The 21,924-nt window shown below is 44.1% G+C and overlaps 1 protein-coding gene across 2 annotated transcripts; it reads right to left on the reverse strand.

The window, feature by feature from the left end:
* Positions 1–9,898: 9,898 nt before the first annotated feature.
* Positions 9,899–12,151, reverse strand: LOC122051736 (aluminum-activated malate transporter 12-like). 2 transcript variants are annotated; one of them, XM_042612997.1, is made up of 6 exons: positions 11,791–12,149; positions 11,558–11,698; positions 11,200–11,472; positions 10,998–11,125; positions 10,785–10,928; positions 9,899–10,715 (listed from the first exon to the last, which is right to left on the reverse strand). In XM_042612997.1, the coding sequence occupies exons 1-6, from the start codon at positions 12,068–12,070 to the stop codon at positions 10,104–10,106; spliced, it is 1,578 nt and encodes a 525-aa protein (XP_042468931.1). In that variant the 5' UTR covers positions 12,071–12,149; the 3' UTR covers positions 9,899–10,103. The 2 variants fall into 2 exon arrangements, with proteins under 2 accessions (XP_042468931.1, XP_042468930.1); XM_042612996.1 differs by having other exon boundaries at positions 10,785–11,125; positions 11,791–12,151.
* Positions 12,152–21,924: the final 9,773 nt, after the last annotated feature.

Genomic DNA, 21,924 nt, shown 5'->3' on the forward strand with positions numbered 1-21,924 from the left:
GGTTCCTTAGCCTGCGCAATAGCTCCATTGTTGTCGCAGTAGAGCTCTACGGGATCAGATATGCTAGGAACCACCCCAAGCTCAGAAATGAACTTGCGGATCCAAACTGCCTCCTTTGCTGCCTCTGATGCAGCAATATACTCAGCCTCCGTTGTAGAATCTGCAACTGTGTCCTGCTTCGAACTCTTCCAGCTCACAGCTCCACCATTCAAGCAGAACACGAACCCTGACTGCGATCTGTAATCATCCTGGTCAGTTTGGAAGCTAGCATCAGTGTAACCCTTTACAACTAGATGCTCATCACCTCCAAATATCAAGAAATAATCCTTAGTCCTTCTCAAGTACTTAAGGATATTCTTGACCGCAATCCAGTGATGCTCACCTGGATCTGACTGGTATCTGCTCGTCATGCTCAAAGCATACGAGACATCAGGACGAGTACATAACATGGCGTACATGATAGATCCTATGGCCGAGGCATAGGGGATCTTATCCATGCGGTCCCTCTCCTCTCTAGAAGAGGGACTTTGAGTCTTCGAAAGACTCACACCATGTGACATCACAGTTTCCTTCTTGGAATTCTGCATGGCAAATCATGTATGTATTCTGACTTAGGCCAAGCAATCTCTTAGATCTATCTCTATAGATCTTAATGCCTAGAATGCAGGCTGCTTCACCTAAGTCCTTCATTGAGAAACAATTCCCTAGCCAAGTCTTCACAGACTGTAGCGAGGAAATGTCGTTCCCAATGAGAAGTATGTCATCCACATACAATACGAGGAAGACAACTGTGCTCCCACTAACCCTCTTGTAGACACAGGGTTCATCTTCGTTCTTGATGAAACCAAACTGTTTGATTGCATCATCGAATCGAAGATTCCAGCTCTGAGAGGCTTGCTTCAGACCATAAATGGCCCTATGCAGCTTGCATACTCTGCTAGTATGCTGTGGATCTACAAAACCCTCAGGCTGTGTCATGTACACATCCTCGAGGAGGTTTCCATTCAGAAACGCTGTCTTGACATCCATCTGCCAGATCTCATAATCATGGTAGGCTGCAATAGCAAGCATAATCCGAATGGACTTAAACATCGCTACTGGAGAGAAGGTTTCATCATAGTCAATACCATGAATCTGCTTGAAACCTTTAGCTACCAGTCTACCTTTATAGGTATGAGTAAGTCCGTCCATGTTAGTCTTTCTCTTAAAGACCCACTTACACCCTATGGGTTTGACGCCCTCAGGTGGATCAACCAAAGTCCATACTTGGTTGGTGTATATGGATTCCATCTCGGATCTCATGGTCTTTAGCCATTTCTCAGAATCTGGTCTCATCACAGCTTCCCAATAGGTGGTAGACTCATTCTCAATGAGCATAGCGTCATCAGGGTCAGACAAGAGAAATGAGTATCTCTCAGGCTACGACGTACCCTATCAGATCTGCGAAGAGGTATGTCTACTTGAACTGGTTGTTGCTCAACTCCTTGTGCAACAATCTCATCATCCACAACTCTTTGTGGTTCCAGTTCAACTTCCATTAAGGCCTCAGTGCTATGGTCCATATCTTGAACTTTTTCAAGATTGAATGTACTCCCACTAGTTTTTCTAGAAACAAAATCCCTTTCTAGAAAAACCCCAGTCTTAGCCACAAACACTTTGTGCTGACTGGGAATATAGAAGTAATATCCCTTCGTTTCCTTGGGATATCCTACAAAATAGCACTTATCGGATTTGGGTCCCAGTTTGCCCGAGACTTGACGCCGAACGTAAGCCCCACAACCCCAAATCCTCATAAAAGACATCTTAGGATTTCTCCATACATATCGTATATAGTGTCTTTGTCACAGCTTTAGATGGAACACGGTTAAGTGTAAAGGCTGCTGTGTCTAGAGCATATCCCCAAAAGGATATAGGAAGATCTGTGTGACTCATCATAGATCGAACCATATCTAATAGGGTACGATTTCTCCTTTCGGATACACCATTCCACTGTGGTGTTCTAGGAGGAGTGAGATGGGATAGAATCCCACACTCAGCTAGATAGTCACGGAACTCATGGCTAAGGTATTCACCATCTCGATCTGATCGAAATATCTTGATACTCTTGCCAAGCTGGTTTTGTACTTCATTCTTGAATTCCTTGAACTTTTCAAAGGATTCTGATTTATGTGTCATCAGATACACATAACCATATCTACTGAGGTCATCAGTAAATGTAATGAAGTACCTATAACCACCTTTGGCAGCGACATTGAAAGGGCTACATACATCACTATGTATGAGTCCTAACAAGTCAGTCGCTCTCTCACTGTGTCCACTAAAGGGAGTCTTGGTCATTTTGCCCAGTAGACATGACTTGCATGTCTCATATGATTCGAAATCAAATGAGTCCAGCAAACCATCTTTATGGAGCTGGGACAAGCGACTCTCGTTTATGTGGCCTAGGCGGCAATGCCAGAGATAGGTTGGGTTCAACTCATTTGATCTCAACCTCTTGGTACTCACGTTATAGATCCAGGGCTCTCTAAATCTAGAATATAGAGGCCATTCATCAGATGTGCACTACAATAGAACATATCTTTCAAATAAACAAACAACATTTGTCCTTTATTATGAATGAAAAATCTTTATTATCTAAACAGGAAACTGAAATAATATTCTTTGTTAGTGCAGGGACATAACAACAATTATCTAGTTCCAATACAAGCCCAGCGGGCAGAGATAGAAAATATGTTCCTACAGCAACAGCAACAGCAACAACCCTTGCTCCATTGCCTACTCGTAGGTCCACCTCGCCCTTTGCCACTGCTACTTCTTAGCGCCTGCACATTAGTACAAATGTGAGATGCACATCCAGTATCTAATACCCATGATGTAGAAATAGAAAGGTTGACTTCTATAACATTTATACCTGAAGTAGAAGCCTCGCTTCTTTTCTTCTTAAGATCCTCCAGGTAGATCTTGCAGTTCCTCTTCCAGTGCCCTGTCTGACCACAGTGGAAGCAGGTAGCATCCTTTTGCACCCCGCCCTTGGGTTTGAGTGCTGAAGAGCTGGCTTTGCCCTTGGTCTGGGTCTTACCCTTACCCTTGGGCTTCCACTTGCCCTTACCCTTGCCCTTTTGTACCATCAGGACGGTACTGGTCTTGGTAGTGGTGAGATTGGGCTCAGCAGTTCTCAACATGTTGAGCATCTCGGGCAGTGGTTTGTCTAATTCGTTCATGTTATAGTTCATGACGAATTGACGGTAACTTGCCGGCAACGATTGCAGGATCAAGTCAGTGGCCAGCTCTTGGCCCAATGGGAACCCCAACCTCTCTAGGTTCTCGACGTACCCAATCATCTTGAGTACGTGAGTTCCTACAGGGGTTCCCTCTTTCATCTTACATGAAAAGAGGGCCTGAGTCACTTCAAACCTCTCATGCCTGGCTTGCCCTTGATATAATTGCTTAAGATGGCCAATCATATCAAAGGCATTCATGTTCTCGTGTTGCTTCTGAAGCTCAGAGGACATGCAGCATAGCATTAGGCACGACACGTCTAACGCATCGTCTTGATGCTTCTGATGAGCATCCTTAATGCTACGGGCGGCAGAGGCTGGTGGTGCTTCAGGAACTGCTTGCTCCAGAACGTACAGCTTACGTTCCTGCATGAGGACTATCCTCAGGTTTCTGTACCAGTCCAGGAAGTTAGCTCCTGTGAGCTTGTCCTTCTCAAGGACAGATCGTAGGGAGAGAGTGTTCGCGTTTGGTGACATGGCAATCTACAACATATTAAACATGCAGAGAATCAATATCATATTCTATCATCTAATTAGGTCTTTAATTAAATGATGCTCCCACTGAATTTTGTGGGACAAGATCCACATCATACTACATCTTGAGTCAGCTTTGGCTGAATCGCCCAAGACCTAGTATGATCGGTAGGTAGCTAATTACCAATTACATCTCCATGCAACTCTTGTTTATAGGATCAAGATTTAACTTTTACAAATAATCTTGAGTTAGCTTTGGCTAAATCGCCCAAGATTATTTATAAACGTGATCTTGTCCTACCTTTCCAACTATTGGAATACGCCTATAGCTTCACTCGATCCAATTGAGCTTTGCTAGCTACTCAATCTAATTGAGCTCAATCTAACCCGAGCGTGATAGGCGGGACCAAGGTTGTCCTCCGCATCCTACCAAGATTAAATGCGTTGCTCTGCTTTGGCAGATACGACAATCGCATATGATCGAGGTAGTGATGGGTATCATGGCCCGGTAGGCGTTTACGAGTTGATTTCGATTTAGATCTAATCTAATCGACGATGTGCATCATATTTAGGCGTAAATTAAATCTAATTTAAATCCTAAATGTGTATTGTGCACATCAAGATGTGGTTCCCACATCACATGTGCATCACATACACTCATGCATATTCTATTCTACACAAACATGCATCACATACACATAAGCAAAAATAAAATATATACATTCAAATTATGTGATTGGTCATGGCCCTACTAGGATCCTCTCTAGCCAAAGAGAAGATCCAATGGTCATCCTAGGGTCTAGGTGGCAGCTTCTCCAAGCTCCTCCTTCCGATCCCCATGTGTTGCCGGCATGCTCCCGCGAGTCCGTCTTCTCCGGAATTTCGTCATCTTCAAATTTTGTACATTACAAAATTTATACTCGAGTTACATTCGAGTCTTAAAACTAATTTTTACAGAAATAAAATAATGGAAAAAGGCAACACGCAGGTCGCATCCACAATACAGCACACACAACACATGACGGCACGCAGGCCGTATTATGAATTACACGCATAATTTTTCATAAAAATTCTGGGACTTGGGCCATGACCAACACATACTGTACATAATTCAGAATTGTGTATTTTTTTTTATTTAAAATTTTTCTACTGATTTTTCTGAATTTTTGAGTCCCTTCTCCACGGCGGTCCCGCTAAGCGGGTTTCGGGCGTAATCGCGGGACAAGGCCCCTTGCGGGGTTAGGGGCAGCGCCCCTATTCGCGAAATAACCTTCGCGAGTGTCCTCTTGCGATTATACAGCGCCCTTACCCGCTGTCCCAAAATCTATTTGGGTGAAACTTGCCGTTTCGGAGAAATTTTTCTCGGTGACAAAAGTGTACAAGTGCTTCGCACTCGTTCTTTCGCCTCTACGAGAAAAATACCCAAAAATTCCTAAAATTTAGAAAAATCACAGAAACTTAAAAGCATCTAAATTTTGTATCTAATACAGGAAAAAAAAAATAAATACGTGCTTCGCACGATGGCTCTGATACCACTGTTAGAATTTTTCGGGCCACGAAAACCGCTTTTCGCGTCGCGGAAACCCCGAAACACCCTAGCCAAGGATCTCGTGCAAAGAAAAATCCGATTCGAAAAATTCCACGTATTTATATCATGCTTAATACCCGAATATGTTAGATCTACTCCTAGATCTATAGTTTAAAGAAAAACTACCTTTGATGCGTGCCCTTCGCTTATCCCGCTCGACTAAGGTTGAAGTTGGATCTAGAGGGCACAAAGTAGAGCCCCTCTATATGTGTCCACACAAGCAATTAGGTGGAGAAGATGACCGAAACAAGGTGTGCTAGCACCTATGTGGTTTTCGGCCAAGAAGAGGAGGAAGAGAGGGAGAGGTTGCCAAGAGCACCAAGGAAGAAGAAGAATCAAAAAAATTGAATTCAAAATTCAATCAATCCACCATATCATGTGGCCGGCCTCATAAATGTCATTAAGTGGGCAATTAATGCTCTTAATTGCCCCCTTAATGTGGCCGGCCACTCATGGGTAACCTCCCATGAGGTGGCAAGCATGAGGTGGCATGGTGATGTGTAGCATCCCCATTGGTTCTCCCATGCCACCTCATCAAATGTGGTGGCATCCAAGTCAAGTCAATATTGACTTTCAACCTTCCTAATTTGGCCAAAGTCAAACATGACCAAATTAACTCCCTTAATTGATTTATCCAACATTTGGATCATACTTGAGTCTAACTCATAGTCAAGTCAAACTTGTGGATTTAGGTCAAGTCAAACTTGCCTTTTATAGACTTTCCATATTTAGCCAAGTCAAACTTGACTTCATCTTTCCTCTTGGTTCATCATATGAACTAGTCTCCATCTATTGCTCTATGTGTGTGACCCTATAGGTTCTTGTCAACGTTGGCAATGTCCCTAAATCCAATTAGGGACATAAGCAATGAGAGGTATCTAGCAACACATCATTCCTACCCAAGTTACAAGAATGTTGAGATCCAACATCACCAATATGACTAATAATTGTGACTCTCACAATATGTGACATTGTCCTTCTATCCTTGATATCTAGATTGATCTTATATGAGGCATAGACCGTGTCATCCTCCAATCAATCTAAGTGTCTTGAACTCCAAGTAGACTCACTATAATCAAATAAGCACAATATCACATATTGCCTTATTTGGGCATGGCCATGCACTTAGTGATCTCACTCTATCAAGACTATGATATCACTCCTGTAATATAGGAGGGATAGATCCCATCTACATCACTCACATCCCTCCGCATAATTTGTTACATACCCAGTAATCGCCTTTATAGTCCACCCAGTTACGGGTGACGTTTGATGAAACCAAAGTACATAACTCCTTATGTAGGGAACCATGGTGACTTCAGGTCTAAGGACTAAAGTCATACTAATAGTCACTTGAGAAAGTATATGACACTCATATAACGATCCATGATACTTTCTCATGGCGGGTCATTCAGTATACATTCTCCAATGTATACCCATGTGTCAACTTGATATCTCATATCCATGACTTGTGAGATCAAGTCATCATGTTGACCTACATGCTAGTCTCAATGCATTAACATTATCCTTCTATGTTAATACTTGACTAGGAATAATTAAGTGTAGTGTTCTCTATATCATCTTACTATCGATTTAACTAATCGATTGATATAGATATGAACCTACTACCCTAGGACATTATTATACTTATTTATATAGCACAAATACACACAAGTATAATAATCACAATGCCTTTATTTATATATCAGAAATATATGTACAAGAATATGATACAAAGAGTCCAAAAAGTAACCATCACATGATTGACTCTAGGGCTCTCACTAACATGGATTAGATCAACCATGAGAGAGATTGAGTCAAGTTTGACTTGACTTGAGAGGAAGAGGAAAAGTCAAGTTTGACTTGACTATATGCCACATCATTTGTGATTTGGCAAGATGTGGACCAATGATGATGTTCCACATCATCATGGTGCGTCACCTCATGGAGGTTACAAGCCTCCATTCCATTTAATGTGGCCGGCCACATTAAATGAGTGGGAGTTACTCATGTGGCCGACCACTCAAGAGGTGGAAAGGAAATGAATTTTTTGATTAATGTGCATTCATTCCATCTTCCTCCTTGCCTCTCTTCTAGCTCTCTCTTCTTCCTTCTTCTCTAAGGTTGCCGTGGGCTTCATGCAAGTGAGAAAAAGGTGAGTGAGTTGAGTTCCAAGAAAATAGGATGAAGTGAAGGTCACAAAGGAGGGTACCTAGAGGAGTATATGAGATTCCTTTTTACTTTCTCTCCTTTCTCCCTTTCAAATCCTACCCGAGAGCCCAAGAAGTGCTAGCACACTTGTGGTACTCTATTCTCCATCCTTGAGTGTTAGAGAACACATCTTGTTCGTGTGGATATCACTAGAGATTTGTCTACGTTGACAACTTCGAGATCCGACGTACCTTGGACTTGCGGGATTGCGAAGGGTGCGCATCAAAGGTATAAAATGTTTTTCCTTTGTAGATCTACTGTAGATCATAGTTTGAAACTCGTACTCGTATTTTTGAAATCTATCTTTCGCACGAGATCCAGTGGCATGGGTGATTCGGGGTTTCCGCGACGCGAAAAGCGGTTTTTGCGGCCCGATAACCCAACACGATCCCCTTGATCCACTTGGACTTTGCTTGTCTAACCGCAGTTATGGCTTTTCTTTGCCAACGTGTGATCCTCCTTGTTCCACTTGGACTTTACTTTGTCTAACCGTAGTTAAGACTTTCCTTGCCAATGTGTGGTCCTCCTTGACCCACTTGGACTTTTCTTTACCTAACCGCAATTAGGACTTTTCCATTGTCTAACACCTAGTTAGGACTTTACCAGTTCAGTACCGATCCTCCATGACCTACTTGACTTCTCTCTTATATGTCTCACAACATATTATCCAAACATATTGTCTAAACATGTTGTCTCACAACATATTATCCAAACATATTGTCTAAACATGTTGTCCACAACATATTGTCTAAACATCGAAACTCAAGCTCGAATCCACTCAAGCTTAGTTAAATCAGTCAACCTTAATCTAAGGAATAATTACACTAATAATCTTCCAATAAATTTTAGACAGTTCAAACAGGATCACTGACCTTCCCTATACAAGGAGTTGTTGTGTTAGGACAAATGCCCCCTCCCTATATGATTTATCTCCTTCTAAAAAGAGTGAAACCATTCTTGAAGGGCCGCTAAGATAACAACTTTATCTTTTACTTTAATAGGATAATGATACCCACCACCAATCAAGATCACCAATATGTTCCTAGGAATTCTTATTTGAAAAATATCAATTTTTAAATTTTTAAATAGTAGGTATATCCGTCAATTTTGTCCTAAACTAGCTAGAAGTCTCCTTATATATTTATCTTTATATTTGAATTTGATAATTTAAATTGAGAACAATGAACTATTGAACGAGTAAAGTCCAAAAAACAATAAAAAAACAAGAGAGACAAACTGTAGGACTAGGAGCAATGAAAAAAAAAACGGAGAGGTATAATGAGACTGCACCGTATGATTTTGATATTACAAAATTTGATATAGAAATGAGAAATCTTGAAATCTCCATCAGCATGTTCTTATATATATTTTTTTTATTTTATAAATTCTAAAAATATAATATACTTGTTAGACAATCTGTTATCAAAATATTAAAAAATTAATTGGGTTGAAATTACATAAAATCAATTCTAATTTATCTATCAAGATGACCTGAACTGATAAACTTATATTGTCAACGGAGGATGGTTTCTGCTAATTGTTGAGTGCAAACTGAACACTAAATTCGAGCAGCAAAGTCTGAGCGAGCAAAACAGGCGAAGCGACCGAATGGGCGAAGGGACCGAGGCTTGCGATGGTCACAATTTCCTTGAAATAGATTCGCTCCACCTCTTGTCGTGCTTCGAAATTTCCTCGGGTCATTTGTTTCCCATGATACAACGACAAAACCACTAATGCAACCAAGCACTGGTTGTTCGTGACGAACTAAAAATGCACCTGAGTGCTATCACAAGTAGTTCAGCCGAGCGAATGCACGACTGAGAGAACAGAATCGAGGAACGAAGGTGGAGGAATTATTTTGCTTTTGCTTTTCTTACGCGTCTCCTTTTGCTCAAGATCCAATCTCCTTATATAGGAGCTCTCATCTTGCTTGCAATCAATGACCAAATTATGATCATTTAATGTTGAGTTTAATGTCGTCATTAATGGGCTTAATGTCCTCATTAATGTCGAGACGTTACAGAATCATTATTAATGAGTTTAATGTTACATTCTTGAGTAAGTAACAAAAAGATATTCACATGAGAAATAGTCTATCCTCATGCATTTGTTCATATTATTAATACATGTGAATCAATATAAATCAACCAACATGCAATGAAACTTTTAATGTAGGACAAAAGTCTTATTCAGGAATATTTTTTTCTCTTTCCCATTTTCTCCATTCAGATCACTTATATCTAACCAATACTATTTTGAGCAATACAAAGTAACATAATAACAAAGTACTAAAAATAAAATGAAAATTTCTGTTTTAGAAATTGGAAAGAAGATTTCTGTTCTTTATTTGATTAAGAGGCCATTTTAAAACTTTTTTATGAAAATATTTTGACTAATTCCAGAATTAATACAAGCAGTCGATACTGTTTTAAATTCTACCATCGATAGGTTTATCCAACAACGTGGAGGAAGAGTTCATCTTCATTTTCGTTAGATATTCAAGCTACGTACTGCGCCGTCGGTAAATCTACGCATTCCCTTGTCAGTCATCATCAGTCTGCGGCTGAATGGCAAACCACATGGCTGTGGAAATCCTTCACGGCCGCAGCGCGCTCCATCTCGATCGCAATCTGGTCCTGCGAAAACTCCTTAAAATTGGCGGCCCTGCTCAGCTCCTCCACCTCCTCGATCACCAGCTCCAGCCTCGCCACCATCTCCACCAGCAGCGACGCGAACGCAGCGAAAGGCAGCGCCTCCGAGAACTCCAGGCTCGTTAAGGCGATCTTGCTCAGCGTCGGCCTCAACGCCTTCGCCTCCTTCACCGGCGGCTGATCCGCCACCGCCAACTTGCCTCCCCGCCACTCCGGCGCCAGCGCGAAGGTGATGTCGGATCTGGCCGACGGGAGACCCGTGCTTTTTTCAGCTGCCGGCCTCCGCTCCGCGGCGGCGCGGCGGGCGCTCTTGGAGCTGAGGAAGAGGCGGGGCTGGGACTTGATGGCGGAGTTGAGGTCGTGCAGGGCCTCGTGGAGATGGTCGGACAGGACGTCGGGGGAGCAGTGCCGGCGGTTCCTTATGCTCCTCGCGAGCTCGTCCAGGACCTTGCGCACTTCGCCGGCGACGCGGACGCACGGGTCCCGGAACAACGACCGCACAGATTGAGGGGTCTGCAAAGGACATGCATAGAGACATTTACAAAAACAAAGATTTAAATTAGATTTTCTAAATTTCAATACCTGAATTTCTGATTCCAAGCATCCATGAAGTGCCACAGCAGTGTAGCCAAAGTGTCTGATGATAGCACCGAGCTTCACATACTGCTCCCATGGCAAGCTGTAGCAGTGCCTGGAATGCCTCGGTTCCCAGCTCGCAAAGAGTGCCTGAGATTGCAACCATGCCACCATTTCAAGATGGATTTGGAGTAGTAGAAACAAACTGCAGTAACTCACGAGGGTCTCATCACTGGATTTGGAGTCCAAGACTGCTCTGTATCCTTTGTATATTTCATCCTTGGATGACTTCTCTTCCCTGACCGGAGATTCCCTGTCTTGATTCTGAAAGAATTCATGCACACAAGCTGAAAAGCTAATAGGTTAGTAATGTTTCACTAATCACTGTTAGTTATTAGCCAGGAATATTGTTGCTGGGCACCTTCGATAGATCTTGCCAGGACTTCGAGCTTGTGGACTGTGGATCTGTGCAGGTCTTCACCTGACCAGTTTGGTAAAATAAAGAGGCTCATGAAGAGGCAAACGCCGCAGCCGATAGCGATCGTCGACAGACGATCCTTTGTCAAATCCAGCACATCGTTCACCCGGAAACTCGATATCGTTATTAGATTGAACGTCAGTAGGAAAATCACTACACCATACTCGTAGTTCTTCTTTATGTATGGAACAAATCTCAAGTATGTAGTCAGGAATCCTGGGGCAGAACACGAAGCCCATGTTAGATAGATCATATCATACACAGAAATGTAAAAGTGGAGTTTTTTTTTTTTTTTTTTTACCTACTAGAAATACAGAAATTCCTATGAATATAGCATGGAACTCTTTGCCCGACTTCTGCGACACGACTTCTATGAAAAAAGCAAGGGATGCAGCACACAATGTGCCAAATCCTCTGTTTAGCCCTTTGCACAAAGTTGCACCTGAAAATTGCAGAAGAAGAATTTAGGAGGATATATAAATACACTTCGTGGGCTGATAAACTCTGCTGTAGATGGTGAATTAATTCAGACACCTGCAGTGAACTCAAGCACTACAACCACAGTCATGACAGCCCACATTGCACCCTGTCCAATTCCTTCGAACAATGGCTGCAGGAGGTACAAGCAAGAGACGGCTGTCAGTGCTACCCCAACTTTTACAGCATGAATGATTCGTCTTGGATCTTCTTTTCCGACTCGCAAAGCACTCAGCCATAGTTTAACAGGAAGCCTTGTCATCTTCCCCAATAGATCCTCTGCGAGTGCCTTGCACCTGTAGTACTCCTTGCCTTCAGCTTCCACGGCCATGTTCATAGAAGAGCCACGTAGAAGCTACAGTGATCGAATGCCTTTGGCTTGGCCCAGTGGGTCGCTTTAATCATAGAGATCACAGAGGGAGGAAGGGTCTCCCCGAGTGTTAAAAAAGCTTTTGCCTTCCATTCACATGCATCTTGCTTAGGACACAGCTGTACATGAATGAGAGGGTATTGTAACCACTACAAGAGAAAACTAGAACACGTAGATAATTAAGGAATTTAAGATTTGAAACTCAGTTACAGCATATCATAAGAGCACCATAATTAACAATCATTTACCAACTCAGTCAGCTAAATCCGTACGAGCTATTCAAATCAATAATTATGATTTAGGGGTCGGTAGGGCAAAGTCAAGGTACGCCTTGGCCCCCCTTAACGTCATGTTAAAATCTTCTATAGAAAAAGATGAATCCTTTTCCCTCTTCATTGTCACTTGGAAGATACCAAACCGAAGGTTGCTTTGCTGACTACTGACTCTCGACGGGATTCCTGTTGTATTGCCTGTGGATGATACGACTCCTCGATACCCGATCCATTAAAGCTCGACTCCTCCAAGACTAACTCGGTTAGAAGAAGCTGATTCATCACGAAAGACGACCAAGACATATAGAACACACAAACTTTTGATGACTGAGTTTGGTGGGTTCATGAGCCCTCTCCGTGTGCAGCTCTCCAACAGCATATTTTGACTGAAGATGTTGACCTTTTGTTATTGTATTATTAGCTTCACAAGTGCAAAGCGGAGTTGACTCTGGGCTCGATCTACTCGCCGAACTTCTCGTGTTGATGTAGCTTTAATTTATTATGCGATTCTGCAGTTGGCAGTTGCTGCTTGGCATCTTAAGGTCTACAGCTAGAGTGCGATTGACATTAAGGTCAAATACTTACATTCAACCACCTGTATAATGGAATTCCTAATTACAGTTAACAAAACTGAAGTAAAAAAAGAAAAATCAAAACGAGAAGAAAACAAACAGTAGATAATTGATTTGCTAGTCTAGGTAAAGTTGCTGCAGTGCGTGAGTTCGAGTCATAATACAGTTTTTTAGTTTGTTCTCCAAGACTCCAGAACTTCGTACACCAAACTGACCTTTTAGTTTGTTCTCCTGGTTTGGAAATATGTTTATTTGAATCCTTCTATTCCAAAAGGTTGTGATTCAATTATTTTCCTATTGAAGAAATTTAGCAATTTCATTGTAATTGATCATTATATTAAGTTTTCTGTATTAATATTATAAATATTAATTTTGATATAATTAAGAACTCTAATCTGGATACTTTCCCATGATAAAAAGAAGAAAAGAATCCTCTATTTCCAAATACTTAATTTCTTTAAAAAATAGTTTATAAATCCTAATATCACCAAAATTTTTTTTGAGAGATCATAAATCATACTCAACTAATTAAAGGATGTTAACAACTGGAGCATGAACTCTGCAGTGCCCAGCTCCAGTTACATGATCTGTCCTAACTCTACTTGAATTACATTATGAGCTTTCTAGATGAAGATTCTGACAGAAATGACCGAGATGGAATATATATAACAATCTAAAAAAATCGTAGAACATTTTTTTTGAATAAATGAATAAAACAAACTTTTTTTTTGTTTCCTTTTGGTTAAGTGTTGAAGAGGCAAGTCCAACAGATCAACACCCCAGTAACCTCTTATATCGCCATGAGTTGCCAGGTTTGGACTTAATCTTTTTCTGTTGCATGCCGGTGTGAATTTTCTCATCCTTTTCTTGCAGATCACTTGTGGACCCATCCTCTTCTACAATTTCGCACTGAAAGGGGAAGCAAAACAGCATCCTTGTCATAATTTTCTTTATCCCTTATGCACTCCAAAGTAACATATTGAACTTTTCTAGTTATCTAATCTATTAATGGGCATTAAACATGTTCATAATTGTTCTTAAATATTAATGTTTTTTTAAACATATTACTAGCTTAAGCATGCATATAGGAGTTAGCAACAAACTTATTTCAATTTCTAAAATTTAGCTCGAGTATGATATATCATATTAAGAGAAGCCAGAAAAAAAATGAGCTACAATTCTGATGAAAAGAAAAGAACCAATTAATCTACCATACATACAATAAGAACACAAGAGTATCTTTTATAAGAATGGATGTTGACAGAGATAACTGATAAGCTTACCTTGAAATTTTTCTTATTTCCCAAGGGTTTTCCAAGTACTATTTGCTGGTTGTCCTTCTGTTGTGCAGGAACTATTTCTTGCTTATTTTTAGTGGAAAAAGGTTGTTTACTGCTGGAATTGAGCCTTATGGATGGGTTCTCAAGAGAGCTTCCAGTCGATGAGCTTGGGTGGCAACTTGCTTCAATTTTTAATCTTAACTGTGGAAATCAATTGGAACATGTTGGAGAAGGTAATTACTGATTAAATCATACAGAAACTGACACCACACCTACCTAAGAACTGAAATATAGTGCAACACATAATTCGGCAATCATGTTTCATAATACACATTTGTAAATGTAGAGAAAATTTTGCTCGTTTATTAAATATATTTGAATGAATTATAAGAACAAAGAGGAAATGAAAACATGAAGAAATAATTAAAGAAAAGCCTGAATATAGAGATTCACATTTTAGTGTATTTTATTATGTGCTTCTGTGACGACTAACTACTTGTGGATTTAGAATATAGTTAGTTGCCTTTACGTGAATGTTACTTGATAAACATATTATCAAGGAAACAGTGATATTTATTTGGGCATTCATAAACATATGAATCTAGAATAAAGAAATACTACAGAACCGAACATCCATATCGGTATTGTTGTCTAAGGATAACGAAGAAACAATTGAAAAAAGGGACAAAATAATACCACAACTTACTCAAGTGACATGTTCATAAAAATGCAGAATAAATATATAAGCAGTTTGCTTTTCAAATTCACATTCAATAACACTGATGAAAGTACTGTTTCAACAAGCGAAGGTCCATTCACTCAAGATCAAGTAAAGGAAGCGTTCGCCACGTGCGGCTTGTCCATAGGACTCTTAAAGCTACAAAGCACAGTATCATGTTTGCAATTTTTTTTTATTTTATTAAATGAATGCACCTAAGTCTATTTAACTGGTATACCAACATCTACTAAACCCATACATCTTGGAATATCCAAACTACCATCTACTAAAGCAGTGCATTTTGGAATATAGAACCAATGCACCCTCAATCCAAGTAAAATATGTCTTTTTATATATAAGTCTGCAAAATTAATATATACAATGCTTCAAAAACATGTGTAAGTCGTATGTGATTGACTCACTGCATAGCACATTTATAATTAAAGAAGTTACATACTATTATTCAAATAGTTAAAAAATATATTTAGATTGATATCTAAAGTATTTGTCACATTTATAATAAGTATTTAAGTTATCATTTACAAGTTAAAAACTACTAACTAAAGTAACCTAAGGTATTAAGTAAATTTAGTTGAGTTTAAATTGGTTTGAATGAACAAATAAAGTTTTTAATTGCATAAGCAAATCGTGTATGCCATATGTAACTGATACGGTTGGTAATGGAGGGGCCCAAGAGAAAAGGATTAGAAAAGTCAAGGCCATGTTGCGGTCAAAAGTCAAGAGAAGGTGACAGTCAATAGTCATGGCGACTTGGCGGTCAAAAAGTCAGGCTGACAGGGCAGTCAGGGTTCAACAAAGCACAGAGGCAGGTCGGGATCGGCAGAGCTGAGCAGATTCAGCTCGATCTACAGGACTGCAGTAGAGGGCCAGGAAATACAAAGCACAGAGGCAGGTCGGGATCGGCAGAGCTGAGCAGATTCAGCTCGATCTACAGGACTGCAGTAGAGGGCTAGGAAATACAAAGCACAAAGGCAGGTCGGGATCGGCAGAGCTGAGCAGAGTCAGCTCGATCTACAGGACTGCGGTAGAAGGCCAGGAAATACAAAGCACAGAGGCTGGTCGGGATCGGCAGAGCTGAGCAGAGTCAGCCCGTCTAGCGGGTAACACGTAGAGGCTAGAGCCGATCAGAAGAGGCGAGGCCGGTGCAGGTCACAATGGATCGGGGAAGTTAAGTAGTGCGGGTGCGGGGAATCTCAACGGTCCGTCAGGGGTAATCATTACATACCAATGATGCGGGCGAAGGCGAAGGTGCCTGAAACGAAAAGATGCCCTCATAACCAGTAGTATCCTGCCAGCTGTCCCTCACTACAAGACAAAACCCAAGTGCGAAGGCGGAGGTTCCTAAACAGAAAGATGCTTTCACGACAAATAGCAGTGCGACAGGTGTCCAGGACTAGACGACAAAGCCAGGTGTCTAACGTTTTCTGACAGGAGGGCAGGTTCTAGCAAGAGGACGCATAAAAGGGGAGAAAGCCCTCGTACGCAGGTACGCGCACACACCCTCTCGTCACTTTTTTGCACAACTGTTTTTTCTCCTTCTTCTCTTTGTTTCTTCTGGGGAAAAAGGACCTGACTTGAGCGTCGGAGGGCCTGATCCGGGGACTTTTTCCCTGGGTTTTGGTCTCTAACGTGAAAAGGGGGGGGATTGTCTGAGTGTGCGCAGGGTCCTGCAGCCGCATCAGCCACTCGTGGGGAGCCTGTACCGCCCGCGACTTTCCGTCAACGCCCAATCCACCGCGACCGGCCTCCGTCCGACTCAGCTTCCGGACGGGATCAAATTTGGCGCTGTCTGTGGGAAACACAACAACCTGTTCCGGAGCGTGAAGATGGAGGACTCCGGTCGGAGCTCTAGCAGGAGGATCAACGTAACTATGACTGCGGGGGAGTACGAGCTTTTCAAGGAGGTCAGGAAGCAAGCCGCCTCCGAAAGACAAGGCACAGTTTCACGACCTCGCCTAGCCCCTGAGGCATCCAAAGAACTAGCTCCTGCTTCCGACAGGAGCTCAAAGAGGAAGCAGCCGGAAGAACTTCCGCGTGCTTCATTTCGAGAGCCCCGCCGCGATTATCATCGGTCCGGACCTCGCGGGCGTAGTCCAAAGAAGGAGGAGCCGCCAGCCTCAGTGGCGGAAAGCTCTCTACACCCGCCTCGGGATTCAGGAAAGGGGAAAGGTGTGATCTTGGCTGAAGATCTGCCCGAAGATCCTGACGATAAGGTACCTTTCTCTGCCCATATCTTGAAAGAAAGCCTGCCGAGGGGTTACCGAGCCCCAAACATTGGAGAATATGATGAGAGCAAGGACCCAGAAGAGCATCTGCGAAAGTTCAAGAACGCGGCTATATTGTATCAATATAGCGATGTCGTCAAATGCCGAGTCTTCCTGCACACCCTGTCCGGATCGGCCCAAAAGTGGTTCGATGGCTTGCCCTCAGAATCCATCAGCCGCTTCAGGGACTTCAAAACGGCCTTCTTGCGCCGTTTCGCCAGCAGTCGCAAGTACCAAAAAATCGACCACTGTCTTTTTGCTCTCAAGCAGGAGTCAACTGAACCCCTGCGAAGCTACATCAATCGATTCAGTCAGGTGGCCAACGACGTCCCCTCTGCCACCTCTGAGATACTGATGAGCGCCTTCTCCCATAGATTGCGAGAAGGGGAATTCTTCAGGGATCTCATCAAAAACCCCGCCCGGAGCTTTGATGATATGGTAGAGAAAGCTTCTTGCTACATCAAGGTAGAAGAAGCGCAGGCCGCCAGGCGGAAAGCCGAGAAGACGGTGGCACCTAGCAACCGACCTGAAAGAAGAGCACCACAGCCAGCCCAGCCCTTCCAGCGCATTCAACCCAGGCCTGCCCCCCAGCCCGCTCAGGGAGCCAAGCCAGCTCCGCGAGTCGCCGCCATACAAGCGCCCAGGCCTGGACCAAGGGGAGCACCAATTCGCCCGGGACTCCAGACGAGCTGCGAAGCAAGGCTTGCCTCCCCCGGCGCTGGCGCCCCAAATACAGAGAATGGAGGAAGAACGGGCTGCAGCTGGGCGTGCTCGGCAGGCCCGGCCCGACCTAGCTGGCCCATCTAACCAAGCTGGCCCCGGCGAAGACCGAAGAGACGCCGGAGAACTGGATAACCGCGGCAACGTTGCTGTGCGAGAGATTGGTATGATTTCAGGAGGGCCCACTGATGGGGACTCAGGTCGGGCTCGTAAATCACATAGCCGGCGACTATATGTGGGGGCCGTGGGATGCAGCTATGAGCAGGCATCTGGTCCTGTTCTTAGCTTCGGGCCCCAAGACTTAGAGGGTTTAGAACTGTCCCATGATGACGCTCTTATAATTAAAGCTGTCATCGCTAACAGCCGAGTAGCTCGGGTCTTCGTGGACACAGGGAGCTCAGTCAACATCCTGTTCAAAGCTGCGTTTGAGGAGATGCAGATCGACGCCGCCGAGCTCCAACCTGTAACCACTTCCTTGTACGGGTTTACAGGTAATGAAGTCAAACCCATGGGTCAGATCAAGCTGGCCATTTCCAGGGCACTGAGCCATTGGTGCGCACGCGGAGGAGCACTTTCATTGTAGTGGATTCGCCTTCCTCCTACAACGTTATCCTAGGAAGGCCAGCCCTGCATGAGTTCCGAGCTGCCGTTTCCACCTTTCACCAGAAGATCAAGTTCCCGGTCGGCGAGCAGGTCGGAGAGGTCAAGGGGGAGCAGAAAGTGTCTCGTAGCTGCTACATAGATATGGTCCGGGTAGAGGCGCGCAAAAGCCGGAGGACGCAGGATGGGGGGTACATGCTATCCAAGAGGAACCGCTACCTATTACTGAAGAACCGATCTCTTGGGAGGAGGTCCAGCTACACCCCGACAGATCGGAGAGCATCACTCGCATCGCCAGTGACTTACCTCCGGAGCTTAAAGCGGAGCTGATACAGTGTCTGAGCCGCAACCGAGACGTCTTTGCTTGGTCGCCAGAGGAGTTGCCCGGGGTCAGACCAGAAGTAGCCGAGCACAAATTGCATATTATACCCGAGGCTAAGCCAGTCAAGCAGAAGAAGAGAAACTTCCCTGCCGAGCAGAATAAAATTATCCGAGCTGAAGTAGAGCAGCTCCTGAAGGTTGGACACGTCCGAGAGGTGCAATTCCCGTCTTGGCTCTCTAACGTCGTGTTGGTAAAGAAGCCAAACAACAAATGGAGGGTGTGCATAGACTTTCGCGACCTCAACAAAGCCACCCCCAAAGACTGTTATCCTCTCCCGCGTATCGATCAGGTGGTGGACTCAACGGCTGGTTGTGAAAGGATATGCATGATGGACGCTTATCAGGGATATCATCAAATACCCTTAGCCCGGGAAGACCAGGAGAAGGTCAGCTTCATAACGGCTGACGGTACTTTCTGCTATACCGTCATGTCATTCGGACTCAGGAACGCTGGGGCTACTTACCAAAGGATGATGGACAAAGTCTTTCGGGCTCAGATCGGGCGGAACGTAGAGGTTTATGTTGATGACATCCTGATCAAGTCCCCTCTGGCGTCCAGCCTAATAAAAGATGTAGAAGAAACTTGTGGGACTCTGAGGCAATATGGTGTGAAATTGAATCCCCTGAAGTGTCTGTTCGGGGCCAAAGGAGGAAAGTTTCTGGGCTATCTAGTGACCGAACGAGGGATAGAGGCCAACCCGGAGAAGGTGCAAGCACTTCAGAACATGCAGATCCCTCAGAATTTGAAGGAAACGCAGAAGCTGGTCGGCAGGATAACAGCACTGTCCTGATTCATCTCCAGATCTGCAGATAGAGCGGCGCCCTTCTTCAAAGTGCTCAGGAAAGCGGCCAGGTTTCAGTGGACGGAGGAATGCACACAGGCCTTTGAAGAGCTGAAGCAGAACCTGGAGTCTTTGCCATCACTGTTCAAGCCTGTTGTGGGAGAGCCCCTTTGGGTCTACTTGTCAGCCACCCCCGAGGCCGTGGGGGCCGTGCTGGTTAAGGAGCAGGATAATGTACAACGGCCGGTGTATTTTTTCAGTCATCTATTGAAGGGGGCTGAGTCTCGATATACGGCCCTGGAAAAGTTGGTCCATGGACTTGTTCTCCTGGCTCGGCGTCTCCGACCGTATTTCTTGGCGCACCCCATTACCGTCTTGACAAACAGTACAATGGGCCGAGCTCTCACCAAGGTGGAAGTAGCGGGGCGGCTTATCAAGTGGGCAACTGAGCTAGGGGAGTATGACATACAATATCAGCCTCGAACCGCAATCAAAGCACAAGCTCTGGCAGATTTCCTGACAGAAGTACACCCAGCGGACTCAGAAGAGGTCTGGAAAATCTACGTGGACGGGTCGGCTACCCATCGGGGAAGTGGTGTGGGAGCACTTCTCATATCCCCACAGGGAGATATCATGCAGTTGGTTGTGCGGTTGAATTTCAGAGCTACCAACAATGAGGCAGAATATGAAGCTCTACTAACAGGCCTGCAAGTAGCTCGGCATGTGGGGGCGAGCCGAGTCATCATATATTCCGACTCCCAGCTAGTAACTCAGCACACAACCGGGCAATTTGAGGTGAACAGCGAGAGGATGCAAGTTTATAAGGAGGCTTATGAAAAGATGAAGGGAGAATTCAAGGAGGTCACAGTCACGAAGATTCCTAGAGCTGAAAATGAAAGAGCGGATGAGTTGGCTAAAATGGCTAGTTCCCTGAGTACTTGGACGCTCGACAGATCTATAGCGTAGACCTTCCTTGTAGCCCAGATAGATCTACAGAATAACGCGGGAGAAGTAATTGATTGGAGAGCGCCCATAATGAGCTTTCTTCAGCAAGGAGCCATACCCACCAACCCCGAGGAAGCGCGTATGCTCAGGAGGCAAGCCCACTCTTATGCAATGATTGGGGATCAGCTGTACAAAAGGTCTTTCTCCAGGCCTCTACTCAAGTGCCTGAATATGGAGGAAGCGGACCAGGCCTTGCGAGAGATACATTCGGGGTGCTGTGGTAATCACGTTGGGGGAAGAACGCTGGCTCGGAAGGTATTGCTGGCTGGTTATTTCTGGCCTACCTTGCAGAAGGACGCACAGAGGTTGGTGAACACTTGTCTATCATGCCAGAAGTACCAGAGCCTAACGCACAGACCTACAGAGCTGCTGAGAACTTCTACAGTTTCCTGCCCTTTCGACCAATGGGGTATGGATATCGTGGGGCCTTTCCCGATGGCTACCGGGCAGAGGCGCTTCCTGTTGGTAGCAGTAGACTACTTCTCCAAGTGGGTAGAAGCAGAAGTCTTAGCCAGAATCACTGAAGAAGCGGTGATCCAGTTCCTATGGAAAAATATCTTTTGCAGATTTGGCTTACCCCATAAGTTGGTTTCGGACAATGGTAGACAATTTCAGGGACACAGGATACAGAATTGGTGCAAGGGGTTCGATATAACTCAGGCCTTCACCTCAGTAGCTCATCCTCAAAGTAATGGTCAGACCGAGGTGGTCAATCGGGAGATAGTACGCGGGCTTAAAGTCAAGCTGGATCACATGGGGGGCAGCTGGGTGGACAAGCTTCCGGGCATCTTGTGGGCCTACCGTACGACGCCCCGAGAGAGCATAGGTCTGACACCCTTCCATCTGGTCTATGGTAATGAAGCGGTAGTTCCGCTAGAGGTCAGAATACCTTCTGTAAGAAGGATGATGTACGACGAAGGGAACACCGAGCGGCGGCTGGCTGAACTAGATCTCATCAGCGAAATTCGGGAGCAAACAGCTGCCAGGTTAGAAGCCTACAGACAGAGGATGAGACAAAACTATAATAGGAAGGTAATTCCTCGGTTCTTCGGAGAAGGTGACCTGGTCTAGAAGCAGACAAAACCCTTAGGGGAAGTGACGAAGTTGGCTTCTCAATGGGACGGACCGTACAAAGTCATCAAGAAATTGGCATCGGGAGCCTATTATTTACAGGACGCTCAAGGAAGGAAGTTGGATCGACCTTGG

This window comes from Zingiber officinale, chromosome 3A (genome assembly GCF_018446385.1).
Source record: "Zingiber officinale cultivar Zhangliang chromosome 3A, Zo_v1.1, whole genome shotgun sequence".
In the NCBI taxonomy this organism is placed as follows: Eukaryota; Viridiplantae; Streptophyta; class Magnoliopsida; order Zingiberales; family Zingiberaceae; genus Zingiber; species Zingiber officinale.

Bases quoted from the DNA above. Each gene is read 5' to 3' on its own strand.
- LOC122051736 (XM_042612996.1), bottom strand. From the start codon at position 12,070: ATGAACATGGCCGTGGAAGCTGAAGGCAAGGAGTACTACAGGTGCAAG. The intron at 11,699-11,790 runs GTGTCTGAATTA...TGCAATTTTCAG, and splicing joins AGTGCTTGAGTTCACTGCAG to GTGCAACTTTGTGCAAAGGG. The intron at 11,126-11,199 runs GTGCCCAGCAAC...TTAGCTTTTCAG, and splicing joins CCTGGCAAGATCTATCGAAG to CTTGTGTGCATGAATTCTTT.